The sequence below is a fragment of the Vulpes vulpes genome, unplaced genomic scaffold, assembly GCF_048418805.1.
Source record: "Vulpes vulpes isolate BD-2025 unplaced genomic scaffold, VulVul3 u000000671, whole genome shotgun sequence".
NCBI classification, from domain to species: Eukaryota; Metazoa; Chordata; class Mammalia; order Carnivora; family Canidae; genus Vulpes; species Vulpes vulpes.
Genome location: NW_027325801.1, coordinates 860,774 through 875,116, shown reverse-complemented (window position 1 = coordinate 875,116; position 14,343 = coordinate 860,774). Strand labels below are relative to the sequence as shown.

At 54.4% G+C, this 14,343-nt stretch overlaps 1 protein-coding gene across 7 annotated transcripts in view; it reads left to right on the top strand.

Annotated features, from left to right (window-relative positions):
• ARHGAP39 (Rho GTPase activating protein 39) overlaps nt 1-14,343 on the top strand; it is an 88,278-nt gene that overhangs the window by 50,711 nt on the left and 23,224 nt on the right. For 6 of the 7 annotated variants that reach the window (XM_072745857.1, XM_072745851.1, XM_072745852.1 and 3 more), the window contains exon 3: nt 3,551-3,985. In XM_072745857.1, coding sequence (XP_072601958.1) covers nt 3,551-3,985 — 435 coding nt within the window. Of the gene's footprint in view, nt 1-3,550; nt 3,986-11,842; nt 11,945-14,343 lie in introns of those variants that run through there. The other variant, XM_072745858.1, reaches the window with a different exon arrangement.

Here is a 14,343-nt window from a genome sequence, read left to right as displayed (position 1 = left end):
AGCCCTCGGACACAGGCCCCTGGACACGGGTCCTCAGACACGGCCCCTTGGATATGGGCCCCGGACATGGGAGCTTGGACATGGGCCCCCGGACTCGAGCCCTTGGATACAGGCCCCCGAACATGGGAGCCCGGACACGGCCCCCGGGACACAGGCCCCCTGGACACAGCTTCTTGGATACTGGTGCTCAGACACCGTCCCCTGGACACCAGAGCTCAGACACGAGCTCAGACATGGGCCCTCAGACCCCGGTGCTGGGAAAGGGGCCCCGGGACATAGATGCTGGGACAAGGCCCCCCAACACGCCCCCGGAACGGATGCTTGGACATGGGTCCGTCGCGGAGGACAGTGTCCTGAGACGCCCAGTTACCCGTGTGGGGAAATGAAATTTTACACAGTAAACAGAAGCCCAGATAGAAGCGACTTCAACATGACGTCAAGTGTAAAACTGACAAGGTGATTGAAGAAGATCGTTCTGACCTAGAAGGAGGGAAGATTCCTTAAAGGAGGCGGGAGGAATCCAGACAGTACGTGGGAATTCAACTACGTTAAAATCAAAACTTCAGCAAAAAACCAAAAGGCACCGTGGAGTGGAGACACATGGTGAGACCTTGGCCACGAGGGCGAGTGGGAAGGAGACAGAGGTGGGCCTCCCGCCGCCCCCCTGCCCGCTGCTCAGCACCCGGCAAGGGGCAGGGCTCGGCGGGGACGCAGGAGCGGCGGTGTCCGTCCCGGGCCAGTGGGGTCCGCGGATGCGTGGGATGGACGCGAGGGCTGTCCCCGGGGGCGCTTCCCCCTCCCCGGGAGAGAGGGCGCCGCTGGGTGCAGCCGTGGCCCCGCCCCAGCACCTCCGCCCCGCCCTCCAAGCCCTGGCTCGGCCCCGCCCCATCACGGCCCCGCCCTCCAGGCCCCGCCCATCGCGGCCCCGCCCTCCAAGCCCTGGCTCGGCCCCGCCCTCCAGGCCCTGCCCCATCGCGGCCCCGCCCTCCAGGCCCTGCCCCGGCCCCGCCCTCCAAGCCCCGGCTCGGCCCCGCCCTCCAGGCCCCATCGCGGCCCCGCCCCATCGCGGCCCCGCCCTCCCGGCCCCATCACGGCCCCGCCCCATCGCGGCCCCGCCCTCCAAGCCCCGGCTCGGCCCCGCCCCCTCCAGGCCCCGCCCCCACGGGGGTCCTGCGGCCGTTCTCGTCTCTTCCTAAATCTGAACTCGCGTCCGCTGTGGGCTGCCCGTGCCCCGGGATGCGTGAACGTGGTGGCGGGGCCTTCGGGGGCCTGGGGAGGGCGCCTTCGGGGGCCCCGTGGGGTCGGTGCCCGGTGCCCCCGGCGAGGAGCGTGGGCTGCGGGGAGGGGCTCTCGGACCGCGGGCTGTGTCGCCGCCCCAGGGCAATTCCAAACCAAGAGTTGGAGACAGGGAAGGGAAAGGGGGTGGCGAGCAGCCCCCGGCGGCCCAGCTCCAGTGCAGGCCGCGGGGCTCCGAGAGGGGTTCGTGGTCTGGGGGCCACGCGGGGGGGCGGGGCGGGGAGGGGTCCTAGGGTCCCCCCCTCCGTGCTCCCCGTGTCCCCCCGGCTGCTCCGGCATCGGATGGCCGCTGCCCACTCCTCCCAACACGGAGCTCGGCCTCAGCGCCTTCCCTGCCTGCTCCTGGGGCGCTTTGCTTCTCCGCGAGGCCTGGTCTTGGCCCGCAGGGATGCCCGCTGCCATCTGCCCGCCGCGCTCCTCCTCACCCCGCTGCTCAAGCCTTGGCCCCGGGGCTCCGGGGCCCACGGGGCCCTGCCCCTGCCCCCGCAGACTCGCTGTGCGTGGTGTCCTAACACCGTCCTCGCTGCGCTGCACCAGGCGCTGGTGACACAGGGACTCGGGCTTCCAGGAGCAGCTGCTGACCTTGAAGGAGGCCCCAGAGCCTCGGAGCTGCTGGCGAGTGAGGGGCTGGTCCCTCTTCCTCCAGCGGGGGCAGCCAGAGCAGGTCTAGTCCCCGGGGCCAGGGGGGGCCAGCCTCGTCCATCACAGGGTGGGAGCAGCAGAAGGACCGACGGACACAGAGCCTCACACGGCTCAGCAGCCTGTGGCATTTCAGGGTTGTTGTTTGGGACGGGTGGCTCAGCGGTTGGGCGCCTGCCTTTGGCTCAGGTCCTGATCCCAGGATCTGGGATGGAGTCCTGCATCGGGGTCCCCTCAGGGAGCCTGTTTCTCCCTCTGCCTGTGTCTCTGCCTCTCTCTCAGTCTCTCATAAATAAATAAATAAACCTTTAAAAAAATAAAGGGTTGTTTGTGGAAACTTGGAGGGAGAAAAAGAGTATGCTGGTGTCAGCCAGACATATCCTGATAGCAGAGTATCAGCGTTAGTATTGTCTTGTTCTGGGCAGCCCCGGAGGCACAGCAGTTTAGTGCCACCTGCAGCCCAGGGTGTGATCCTGGAGACCCTGGATCAAGTCCCGTGTCAGGCTCCTTGCATGGAGCCTGCTTTTCCCTCTGCCTGTGTCTCTGCCCCCCCCCCCCCCCCCCGCCTCTCGTGAATAAATAAATAAAATCTTTAAAAAAAAGAAAAAAGGATTCTCTTGTTCTGAGTAGATTTAGTTTTCATTAAAAACCTTAGTCGGGTGGGGATGTGGGGATGCCTGGAGTTAGTTGAGCATCCGGCCCTCAGTTTTGGCTTGAGTTGTGGTCTCAGGGTCTTGAGCTCCAGCCCCATGTTGGGTTCTGCACACAGCAGGGAAACTGCCTGGGATTCTCTCTCCCCTCCCCGAGTCCCTCCCCTCCCCATGCTCATCCCCTCGGTATCTGTCTAAGATAAGTGAATAGTGGTGTCTGGGTGGCTGAGTGCCATTAAGCGTCCGCCTTCAGCCCAGGTCAGGATCCACGGGGTCCTGGGATCGAGCCCCACATCGGGCTCCCTACCCAGCAGGGAACCTGCTTCTTCTCCCTCTGCCCCTCCCCTGCGTGTGCTCTCTTTCTCCCCCCTCCACTCTCTCTCAAATACATAAATAAAATCTTTTTAAAAACTTAGTGGGATGGAAACTGTGTCCTTGGGGTAGGAGGTACCCTGAGCGCCTCGGGGAGGAAATGGCTCCAGAGCTGGGCCCTGTAAAGACGGCGCCATCTGTTCCTCCTGCAGGCAGGCAGGCAGGACATGGTGGCCTCGGTGGTCAGGGCATCCTGCAGGACACAGGTTCCTCTGAGGACAGAATGCTAGAGCCTGCAGAGGCCAGAGGAGGTGCTTGGCCAGGACGCCCCAGAGCTCCTGGGCACCGGGCGGTGATGAGCACGGGGAAGATCAGCAGTGGGACTTCAGTGTGGCCTGGTTTTATTGTCCAAGTGATAGAACTTCTTGCCTTTGGAGCCGGGAGGTGTAGGAAAGGCTTGATGGTGGGTGGGAAGGTCTAAATCACCCCTTCCCCAGGCAGGTGGACTGTGCAGCGGCTGGGGACACAGGACACACCACGGGGTGGGCAGGACCTGCTCCGTGGGGTTGGCAGTGGGGCCAAGGTTGTGGGAGCCCCTTGTTCCCAGAGGCCAGCGCCCCGACCCTGCTAACGCTCCTCTTGCTGTTTTTCAGGCTGGAGTGGGTGGAGATCATCGAGCCGCGCACCCGCGAACGCATGTATGCCAACCTGGTCACCGGCGAGTGCGTGTGGGACCCTCCTGCCGGCGTCCGCATCAAGCGCACCAGCGAGAACCAGTGGTGGGAGCTGTTTGACCCCAACACATCCCGCTTCTACTACTACAACGCTAGCACCCAGCGCACCGTGTGGCACCGGCCACAGGACTGTGACATCATCCCCCTGGCCAAACTGCAGACCCTGAAACAGAACACCGAGTCGCCCCGCGCCTCCGCAGAAAACAGTCCCGGGAGGGGCAGCAGCGTCAGCCGTGAGGGGAGCACCAGCTCCTCCCTGGAGCCGGAGCTGGATGCCAGCGAGAAGGCGCAGGAGCCTTCAGGGCGGGCTAGTCGCCAGGCCACTTTTGGGGCTCTGCAGGAAGAAAGCGGCAGGTGAGGCAGGCGGGTGACCCCGGAGTGCTGGGTGGGGCCTGAAACTCATGCAAGCAGTGGCCTATACCAGCTCCCACCCCTACCCCCCAAACGCTCTCATTTCTGTTTGGCAGGAGCCCCTTTTGACCATGAGGAGGGCGGCCTCTGGGGGGACAGCAGATGGGCCTACTGTGCTCACCTTTCCCAGACAGGGCTGTTAGGAGGCATCTGGGGCTGGACGGTCCCTGGCGAATGGCCGTGAGGTCGTTTGGTTCTGTCCACTGTGGGAAACATGAATGTGGCGTGGGGCCCCACCAGAGGCAGACCCCCCAGAAGTACCCCGTACCCCAGGTGCCCCACACCTGGCAGGTACTGCTCCAGGGCTCAGTGCTCAGGGAGTCCAGAAGGAGTGGCTGGTCAGGAAGGTGCTAGGATGGGGTGTGCCTTGGTGACACAAGGTGACATGAAGCCAGGGAGGGTGTAGGGACGCTCATCGGTCGGGAGGCCAGGCGGGAACAGGGTAGCAGGGATGGGGAGGGTGGGGTCAGGGATGGGGCAGCCTGGATTTCCCTCAGGGACAGTGGAAACCATGAAGTGATTAAACCTGGCTTATGGTCCTGTTAAGGGACGTCCAGGGGTTGAGGATGCAAACAGGGCAGGCCGGCGGCGTCAGTGGCACTGGAAGTGCTGTTCTGTGTGGCGCAGTCGGGTGGGCGTGCTGGCAGTGGTGGGGGGCTGGGGGGCTGGACAGTTGGCTGTGGTGTTCCTAGACGGGTCGGGGAAGATGGGGCAGGTCCGGGGGTGGGATCCGCGTGGATGCTGCTGCTGGGAGGCATGCTGCCTTTCCTCTCAGCGCTCTTCCAGCTGCGTTGGGAATTACACTGACATGAGACAGATCAACAGTAGGAAAAAAGTAGTTCCCTTTCGTGCTCCGAGGTCCAATGATGAAATTGAGACCCTAGGAAGTGGCCAAGGCGCGTAGTTATTATACCTCTTAGACAAAGAGACAACAGATTTGTGGGGAGCTGACAGGGTTAAGACAACAGACCTTTGGAGCTTTACTTAGGAATCCTAAGCCGAGGCTGGGCGGAGGTACCGTGCGTGCACAAGATCTGTTTCTCCGGCTTTCTCAGCTGTGAGGTCCCTCCCTCTGGTGAGAAGGGTGTCTCTTTACTTCTTAGGGCAGGGAGGGTGTTTTCACGTGGAAGGGTTACTTCAGCTTTCAGGGGACAGAGGGGCGTCTGATGACCTTGCTCCGGTGGTTTCCCAAGCGGCTGCAATGCAAAATAATCAGTTTGCTGCTGTGACACCTTTTGGGGTGGCCTGGCCTGGACCTCTACGTTGCACACACACCAGAGGTCAGAGGCCAGAGAGGCAGGGGCTGGGCGGGCCTGAGGAGACCGACCTTCCCCTGGTGAGCACCAGGAGAGAGCACAGGGGGGCTCGGGCTCCGCCTCTGGCTTCCTGCGGGGCCGGCCCACGCTGTGCCACGCTGTGCCACGCTGTGCCACGCTGGTTGGCCCTCCTGCAGGCCCTCTGGCCCAGCAGATTCGACGGCTTCTGGGCTCGGAGAGGCCTCCGCAGGTGCAGCCTCACGTGGACTGTGATGATTTTGAATTCTTATCCTACTGGTTGCTGACTCGTCTCTGTGATTAGATGGGGAGATCGGATTCTTTTTAGGATTCTGTTGACAGACGTGTCTCTCACCCACACTCTGGGCACCAGCTGGAGAAGTGTGCTGCCCCCCTCTGCCCTGCACCGCGCTACCCGTGGTAGGAGTGTCCTCTTCAGGTGCCTAGGATATTCTGTGGGGATGCGGGGTCCCTACATGGCTTTGGGGCCAGAATTTCCACAAGAAGCCCTGTTTGGATTTGGATTAGAATTATGTTGTGTTTATTAAATCAGTTTGGGGGAAATAGGCATCTCTGTTAAATTGACTTCTCCCACTTTAAGACGACATGTGTTAAAACATCTTGGCGTAGGACTTGCATATTTTTTAAGGTTTATTTCCAGGTGCTTTATCTATTTTATATCAGAAGTCTTGTCTTATGATCATTCCTGTTACGTACACATCGGTTCTTACGTCCCAGTCTTGCTGATCTAGCACCAGCACCTGGCCTTGTCCCGGGGCCGCTGTCCTTGTAATGCTATGACGCTGCAGGCGCAGGAGGTCCCCCTTCTATTGCCAGACTTTTTATTATGAGTGGATGTTGCAAAAAAAAAAGAAAAGAAAAGAAAGAATGGATGTCGCATTTTATGGAGTCTGTTGGTGTCAGTGTTGTAGGTTGAACTGTCCATGTGTCCCCCGCCCCCCCCCCCCCCCCCCCCACAGGTATGTTGGAATCCTAACCCCCAGGAGCTCAGGCCGAGCTCGGTTGGGAGCAGGCCCCCGGCAGCCGGCCTGGCTGGGTGCAGTGAGGCCCCAGCGCCGCAGGCCGAGCCCTCCGCAGGGAGGACGGGCATCCCGCTGGGACAGAGACGCACAGAGAGGCCCGACGACGGTGGCGGCAGAGACGGCTGGGCACCCTAGCCCGGGGCGCCCAGGGTGACGGCCCCTCCAGCAGCCGGAGCAAAGCCTGGGACGCCCCGAGCCTCCGAGCCTCCCAGCCTCCAGGAGGGGCTGCCCGGCCCGCCCCGAGCTTGGACCTTTGGCCTCTGGGCCTGGGAGGAGCAGGAGCTTCTGTTGTTTTAAGCTGCGTGTGCGTTGCTTGGCGACAGGTGCCCCCGGCCCCTTCTCAGTCGGCATTTAATTGTTTCTCCCATTTCTTTTTTTTTTTTTTTTAATTTTTTTAATTTTTATTTATTTATGATAGTCACACACAGAGAGAGAGAGAGAGGCAGAGACACAGGCAGAGGGAGAAGCAGGCTCCATGCACCGGGAGCCCAACGTGGGATTCGATCCCGGGTCTCCAGGATCGCGCCCTGGGCCAGAGGCAGGCGCCAAACCGCTGCGCCACCCAGGGATCCCTGTTTCTCCCATTTCTAAAATACTTACTCTACATTATTTTCAAAATAGATTCAGATTGCTAATATTTTTTTTAAAGAATTTATTTGTTTGAGAGAGTGCAGGGGGCAGAAGGAAAGGGAGAAGCAAATTCCCCGCTGCGCAGGGAGCCTGACGCAGGGCCCGATCTCACGACCCCAAGATCATGACCTGAGCTGAATCCAGGAGTCTGAGGCTTAACCGACTGAGCCCCTCAGGAGCCCTGAGTATTTTCTGATTTCAATTATGATTTCTTCTTTGACTTATTTGTAACTTAGAAATGTCTTAATTACTAAAACTCTAGGTTATTTTTCATTCTTGTTCTTCATTGCCACCTTAATTTCACGGTGGTCAGAAAGCATGGGTTTCGAAAATGAAAACGGTTTCGTTTTTTGTTGTTGAGACTTACTTTGTGGCTTAAATCCTGAATTTTGTAATTTTTTATGACTATTTTCAAAAATCATTTCTTTTCTCTGTTTGTTAGGTCTGAGGTTCTCTGTGTGTTCATTAGATCAAATCTCTTGTGTCAGGTTTCGTACCAATCTTTCGTCTGCGTGATGCATCATTTCTGACGAGGTAGCGTGTCCTACTGGATCAGTAGCATTCGTCTGTCTCTCCTGTTAATCCGTCCGCCACTGCTTCCTCTGTATTGAAGCTGTGGGCTGGTGGCACAAGAATTTAGGGCTGTTACGCTTTCCTAGGGAGTGGCCGCTTCCGTCATCGTGCAGCCGTCCCGTTGATCCCCGTACTTTTGTCTCCGAGTCGGCTTGATATTCACGTAGCACTGCTGTCCTCTTTTTGGTGGGCATTGGCTTCTTAGTATCTTTCCCCAAACTGCAGTCCTTTCCTTATACTTTGAGTGTGTCTCTTATAAATAATGCAGAGCTATTGGGTTTACTTGTCACCAGTTCTGAACACCTGTCTCTGGTTTGGCAGGACCATTGCCATTCTGTTTACTTAGATCACTGACACAGCAAAAGGATTGAGTTTATCATCTTTGTGTCCTCTGAGGTACACACTGTTCACGGCCGCCCTCTTCTCCTTTGGTTGTCCCGACACCACTCCCTCCCTGTGACCTGGTGTGTGTCTTGTGGTTCACATGTGCTCTTGTGATGTACGGGCCATAGGCCAGGTGCCTTCTTCAGGGGGTGCTGCTCTTCCAACTGTGGGATGGCCCTGCAGCTCCAGTTTGGGTGCTGCCCCTGCACCTCCCCACTAAGGGCCTGGGGGTCTGTTCTGTGTGGCTGCCAGAGGATCTCAGCCCTGGGCTCCGTGGTGGGCGGTGTCTCGCTGGTGCATTCATTTTCATTTCCTCTTTGCCATTGATTCTTATTCTCTCTTCATGAGCGAAAACCATTTGAGTTTTCTCTTATATTTGTTGCTTAGGTTTTTTTTACGTATTTTCCCCCTGGAGTTGCTGGCTTACTTTCTGTGTTAGTTTGCAGGAGTTCCTAGTATATTCCTAATATCAATTCCTCATTGCTTTTGGTAGATGTTATGAGTATCCTGTCTTCTGTCACCTGACTGCTAACTGGTCCCTGTGTCCTTGATTTTGATGCGACAAAGTTTATCACTCTTTCTTCCTTGTGGTTTGTGCTTTTATTTTTTATTTATTTATTATTTTAATTTTTTAAAAAGATTTTATTTATTCATTCATGAGAAACACACACACACAGAGAGAGAGAGAGAGAGAAAGGCAGAGACACAGGCAGAGGGAGAAGCAGGCTCCATGCAGGGAGCCTGACGTGGGACTTGATCCCGGGTCTCCAGGATCACGCCCTGGGCCGAAGGCAGACACTAAACTGCTGAGCCACCTGGGCTGCCCGGTTTATGCTTTTAATGTTTTGTTTTTAAAAGTTTTTCCTTGGCCTAAATCCAAAGATATTCCCTTACATGTCTTGCATTCACCTTACAGTTTTATTTTCACGTTAAAGCCTGAATCTGGAGTTATTTCCTGGGAGGCAGGAAGGATATGCTTTCATCTCCTAAACTGCCCACCGCTGCCCTGGGCCACAGTAGTGCCTGCACATCTGCTTGCATCAGCGCCCCGACCCCTGGAAGCCCCCTCTCCTCTTCGTCATTAAGACCATCTTAGCTGGTTGTGTGCCTTCCTTCATATGTAAATGCTACAGAAGATCCGAGCGGCATTTTCTTTCTTTTTTTTTTAAGGTTTTATTTATTCATGAGAGACACAGAGAGGCAGAGACACAGGCAGAGGGAGAAGCAGGCTCCATGCAGGGAGCCCGACGTGGGACTCGATCCTGGGACCCTGGGGTCATGCCCTGGGCTGAAGGTGGCGCTAAACCGCTGAGCCACCCGGGCTGCCCCGAGTGGCGTTTTCGCTGATCTACTGACTTGCATTTTGAGGAGTGCTGACCCTCTCTCAGGTGGCTCGTCCGCTGTGAGAGCAGCGGCGCTTGAGAAGCCTGCAGTCATTAGTTCCCAGCTGTTTACCTTCCCTGTTGCTGAATGCCTATGTCGTACGGATCCACAGACGTTTTAGGCACAACCACTGAGGAAAAATCCCATAGAATCATAGCATATATAACTTTCTGACCAGAAGAGGGAAAATAAAACAAAACCTACTTAATCTAGTAAAAGGCGAAAGCAAGGAGAAAGGCAGCCCAGTGTTTTTCTGTAATAATAGAAGCCAAACAGGAGGTGACACAGACTCAGGAACCACTCCCCCAGCAACAGGGAACGTAAACGACTCGAAATACGGCTTTTGTTATCAAACAAGAACACGATCCCCTTCGTGCAAGGCGCGGTGTTCTCTAAATCCTTCCTGTGTACTCATTTGTATTTGTAGTTTTGCCTTTGGTTTTAGCTTCCCAGTGAGCTTTGGTTAGGGCTCTCCGGAGCATCGTAGTGTGGATTTGACGTGTGAGATGATGTCCTATCACGGCAGGAGGCTCAGGGCCTCGTGTGTCACCCCGTGCACTCCTGGTCGTTTGGCGATGCTTGTTGATCTTCTTTGCTGCGTCCACCGACATAGAGAGTATGTGTGCACGAGTGTGTGAATGGTTTAGGTGGTTTCTCACGGGTAGGCGCCCACACGTGTTGTCCGGTCCCGCAGTGTGGTACAGAGACCTTCACAACTGTGTCCTCTTCGAGAGTTGATCCCTTTGTCCCTATGAAATGGCTCTCCTGATGTCTACTAGTATTCTCTGCTCCAAAATCTGCTTGTAGTGATACAGGCACTCCGGGTTTCTTTGAAGCGTTAACGTGGTATCTCTTTTTCCGACCCTTAAACTATTGTTATGCTTTCATTGTGATCGGGTCCTGCTTTTTTATTCCATCCGACTGTCTCTGCCTTTTAATTGGGGGCTTAGACCACTCATATGTAATGTGATTATTTGTGTGATTGGGTTTCAGTCTGTCATCTTGCCGTTTGGCGTTTTGTTGTTCCATCTGTTCTTTTTTCTTCTTTTGGGTTAATTAAACATTTTTTTATTCAACTTCATCTCTATGCTGTGTGTTTTTTTTTTTTATTATTGTCTGGTATGTTTTACTTGTTGTTTGGGGTTTGTATTGTATTTTAACTGATCAGAGCAGGCCTTCGGGCAAAATACACCTGTGGTGTGAGAACCTAACGCACACTCCAGGCGTCCTCCTGGTGTACCTGATGTCCAAGGTAAACATCTTGATACGCTGTTATTATTTTTGCTTTAAGCTGCTAATTATCTTTTAAAGAGATGTACACACAAGGGGAAAACATTGCCCATATTAATGTATAGTTACCATTTCCAGGACTTTTGAGTTCTGTTGTGGATTTTCACGTGGCAGATAAGTATCTCCTTCTCACCCGTGAGGTCCGTCGGTCTCTGCTGGGTCTCGAATCCTGATAGACGGATGTTCCCGTCTTGCTGCTCTGCCCTCCTGGGCTGCATCACTTCTGCTGAGACGTCTGTTCTCATCCTCACTTTGTATCTCTGTACAGAGTATGTCCTTGTGCTCTGCTGCTTTTAGGGTTTTCTCTATATTGCTGATTACAAACAATATGTTTATGATTTACCTTAAAGTTTTCTTCATTTTTCTCACTCGAAGTCCGTGGAGCTTCTTGAACCTATAGGGTCATAGTTTTCATCAAATTTGGGAAATGTTATTTTTTTCAAGTTTTTTTTTTTTTTTTTCAAGTTTTTTTTTGGCTATCCCTGCAGGACTCCAGTCACATGTAGAACAGACTACAGCTCATGATGGTCTTGGATGTTCCTTTTCTCAGTTTTCCTTCTTTCTTTTTAATCTTCGCTTTTCCTGTGTTTCACTGGACAGACTGTACTTCTGTGCTTTCAAGTCTGCTGACCCTTCCTTCTGCGATGCCTGTCCCATTGCTCACCCTTCCAGCACATTCTCCATTTCTGACGTTGCCCTGTTCTTCTCTGGAACTTAGATGGGAATCTTTTTATATATTCCTTCTCTCTACCTAACATGTCTTTTTTTTTTTTTAGCTTTAGAACATATGGAATACAATTTTAATAACTCTTAACATTCTCATTACTAATTCCATCATCTGTATCAGTTCTGGGTTGGCTCTGATTGATTGAATTTTCTCTTCGCTTGCAGTTCATTTTCCGCAGGACCCTGAGTCCTGTGCGGACCCACCATGTCAGACCCAGGGGGAGGCTGTTCCTGTGGAGGGAGCACCGGTCAGCGTCCTGTCAAGGGAGGGCTCTTGATGTGCTCAGGGATCGGCAGGAAGGTCACGGTGGCTGCTCAGAGGAATCGAAGGGAGTTGCTCTGCCCTGTTCTCCAAACCAGCTATAGGTGTGCATCTGTCAAGACTTACGATGAGATTTTACATATCTCATCTTTGAAAGTGTCTTTTTACACAGTTAGAGACTGTTAAATACTGATTATCAATCCATGAGCATCATTCGGAAGACATTTATCAAGTTCTCTCAGACTTTCCTCTTGGTATTTGCCTTGTAGAGGCCGCGACCCCGCAGATTGCTGACCCCTGCCTAAGGGGAGATGGAAGCTCCTCCGTACACAGTGAGGTGGGTTTCAAAGCAGGGAGGTTTCCTCTGCGCTGGCGCTTGCCTTGAGGTCTGAAGGCCCTGCGGGAACTGTAGTTCGATCTTGGAGGCTGTATCTGCTGCAAATTTGTGGGAAGGAAGTTCTTGCTTCTTATTTTAAGTTTGGACAGCACGGGACGTAGATAAAGCAAGTTGATGTTGTTTGTGACTCAGACACTGGTTGGCCAAACGACTTGACTGCGTTGTTCGTTTCACATATAAATGATGTTTGCCTCACAACTTTAGTTCGAATTCATTAAGAAGCATAAAATTTGCTCCCCCCCCCCCATAAAAAAAACAAACACACACACGTTCCAGTCACGCAGTGTTCGGTCATAGTGGCTGGGAGAGGTTTCCTTAGTCACGGCGTCCAGCGTTACCAGGGGGTTTTAAGAAAATGGCAGGAAAGTGTCCCACCGTCGAGCCTGTGGGCTGGGGTCGGAGGCGTCCGTGGGACAGGAGTCTGCGAAGCTGCCCCTGGCGGGCGGGTCATGGCCCGGAGGTGACAGGCGGCGGCCCGGGTCTCTGCGGGGACTGGCGTCCACCGTTGTCATAGGGGCACCCAGCCCTCCCAGAAGCCGGCACGGAACTGCTCCGCGACCCGGTTATGTCCGGACGCCGAAGTTGGAGTCTCTTAACATTTTCACATTCCGCCAAACATTTTTGGAAAATCCAGAAGCCATTCTGGGCTGCACCGCGGGCTCTCGGAAGCGGCAGCGGGCGGCCGTGGCCCGGGGCGGCGCCGGGCGGGCTCTCCAGGTGGCCCCCGAGGGCGCCGGGCCTGCCTCGGCCGCTCTGCACCGTCCCTCTCCGCTCCGAGGCCTCATTCCTGCCCCGGGAGGTGCCAGGTGCAGCCCCGGGGCCCCTGCGTGGCCCTCCGCCGCCCCGATCGCTGCACCCCCCCTCCGGGCTGTCCGTGGGTGCCTCCCGCGTGCCTGCCCGCCTCTGGCCACCGCCGCGCCTCGTGCCCCTGCCCCAGCCCGGGCCCAGCACGAGCAGGTGCCTCCGCGGGTGCGCAGCAGCCCGGGACCCCGACAGCCCTGGGCCCTGGTGCCGGACGTGGAGGCGGGGAGGGCCCAGGGCACCCTGGCGGCATAGGACTCAAAAGGAGGAGGTCTGGGACCTGCAGGAGGTGATGGTGGCCGTCTGGTGGCGGGAACGTTGTGTTGGCTTCGGCTTTGAAGAAAGAAGAACCGTGTACCAGCCTGGCTCGGGCACAAGCGACAGACCGCTGTGAGCACGGACAGCCGGGTTGTGGCTGCCACTCTGGCCGACAGCTAGCGCTCCCACACCTGCGGGCCCTTTGTGGTCCCCTGTGTCCAGCCAGGAGGGGGAGGGATGCCCTCGCTTGAAGCACTCACTCATTCGGCTTTTAGAGGAACGTTTTTATTAGAGAAGCAGTGCACATCAGTTGTACTCTCTAGTACATATAGTTACACAGAAGAAAAACTTAAAAACGCACTAAACGCGCTCTCTCAGTTTTCTGGCATTTACCTTTGCGGTTTTGAAAATACTGCAGAAGTGTTTCCAGAAGCGTTCTGCGTCTCGGTATGAGCAGGACCGAGGCAACAGGAGCTCCCACCGCTAGACACAGGATTTGTTTCCGCTGTACTTGCTGAGCACGAAGCTTTTAACCCGTATTTACTAAACCCTTATACACACTAAGTCCGCCTTTGGACTTTCTGCTGCATTCCAGAGTCTGCCGCGCCCTCTACCAGTGCAGCTCTGTTTTAATTATTTACCTTTGTAGTATTGTGTGTATCTAATGGCAAAAATGATCTCTCCCATTATAATTTCTAAGCTTTTTCTTAGTTACTCTTATGTGCTTATTTCTTTTTTTGGGTAAACTTTCCAAACACTCTAAGTTCTGAAAACATTCCTTCCTATCGGAAATGTTATCAGAATTAACATTAAGTGTATTAACCAATTTTGAATTATATCTTGTATCAATTATATCAATTATATCTTCCTAATTATTGAGTTTTCCTGTTCAAGGAACCTTGTACGTTTTCAGATTCCTTTATATACCTTAATAATAATTTATAGTTTTATTCATACCGATCCAACATACTCCTTTTTAACCTATGCCTGGACTTTTATTTCATTTCTGTGGTTATTATTGCCGTGATGAAAGTGAGCTTTGCTCCCGACAAGAAGAGCTGTTGGTCTCTTGTATCACACGAGTGATACAGCATCACGAGTCTCTGCGGTGCCTTTAGTAGTTGTTCCATCGATTCCTTCGCTTTTTCTAGGTTCACAACGTAGAGTACGCTTTCAGCCTTTTACCGCTAGATACTACGAAGGTCTTGAGTTTAATATGGGTTATTCTTGATCAAGTTAAGTAAATTTTCTTTTACTTCTGGATTACTGAGAGTTTTCAA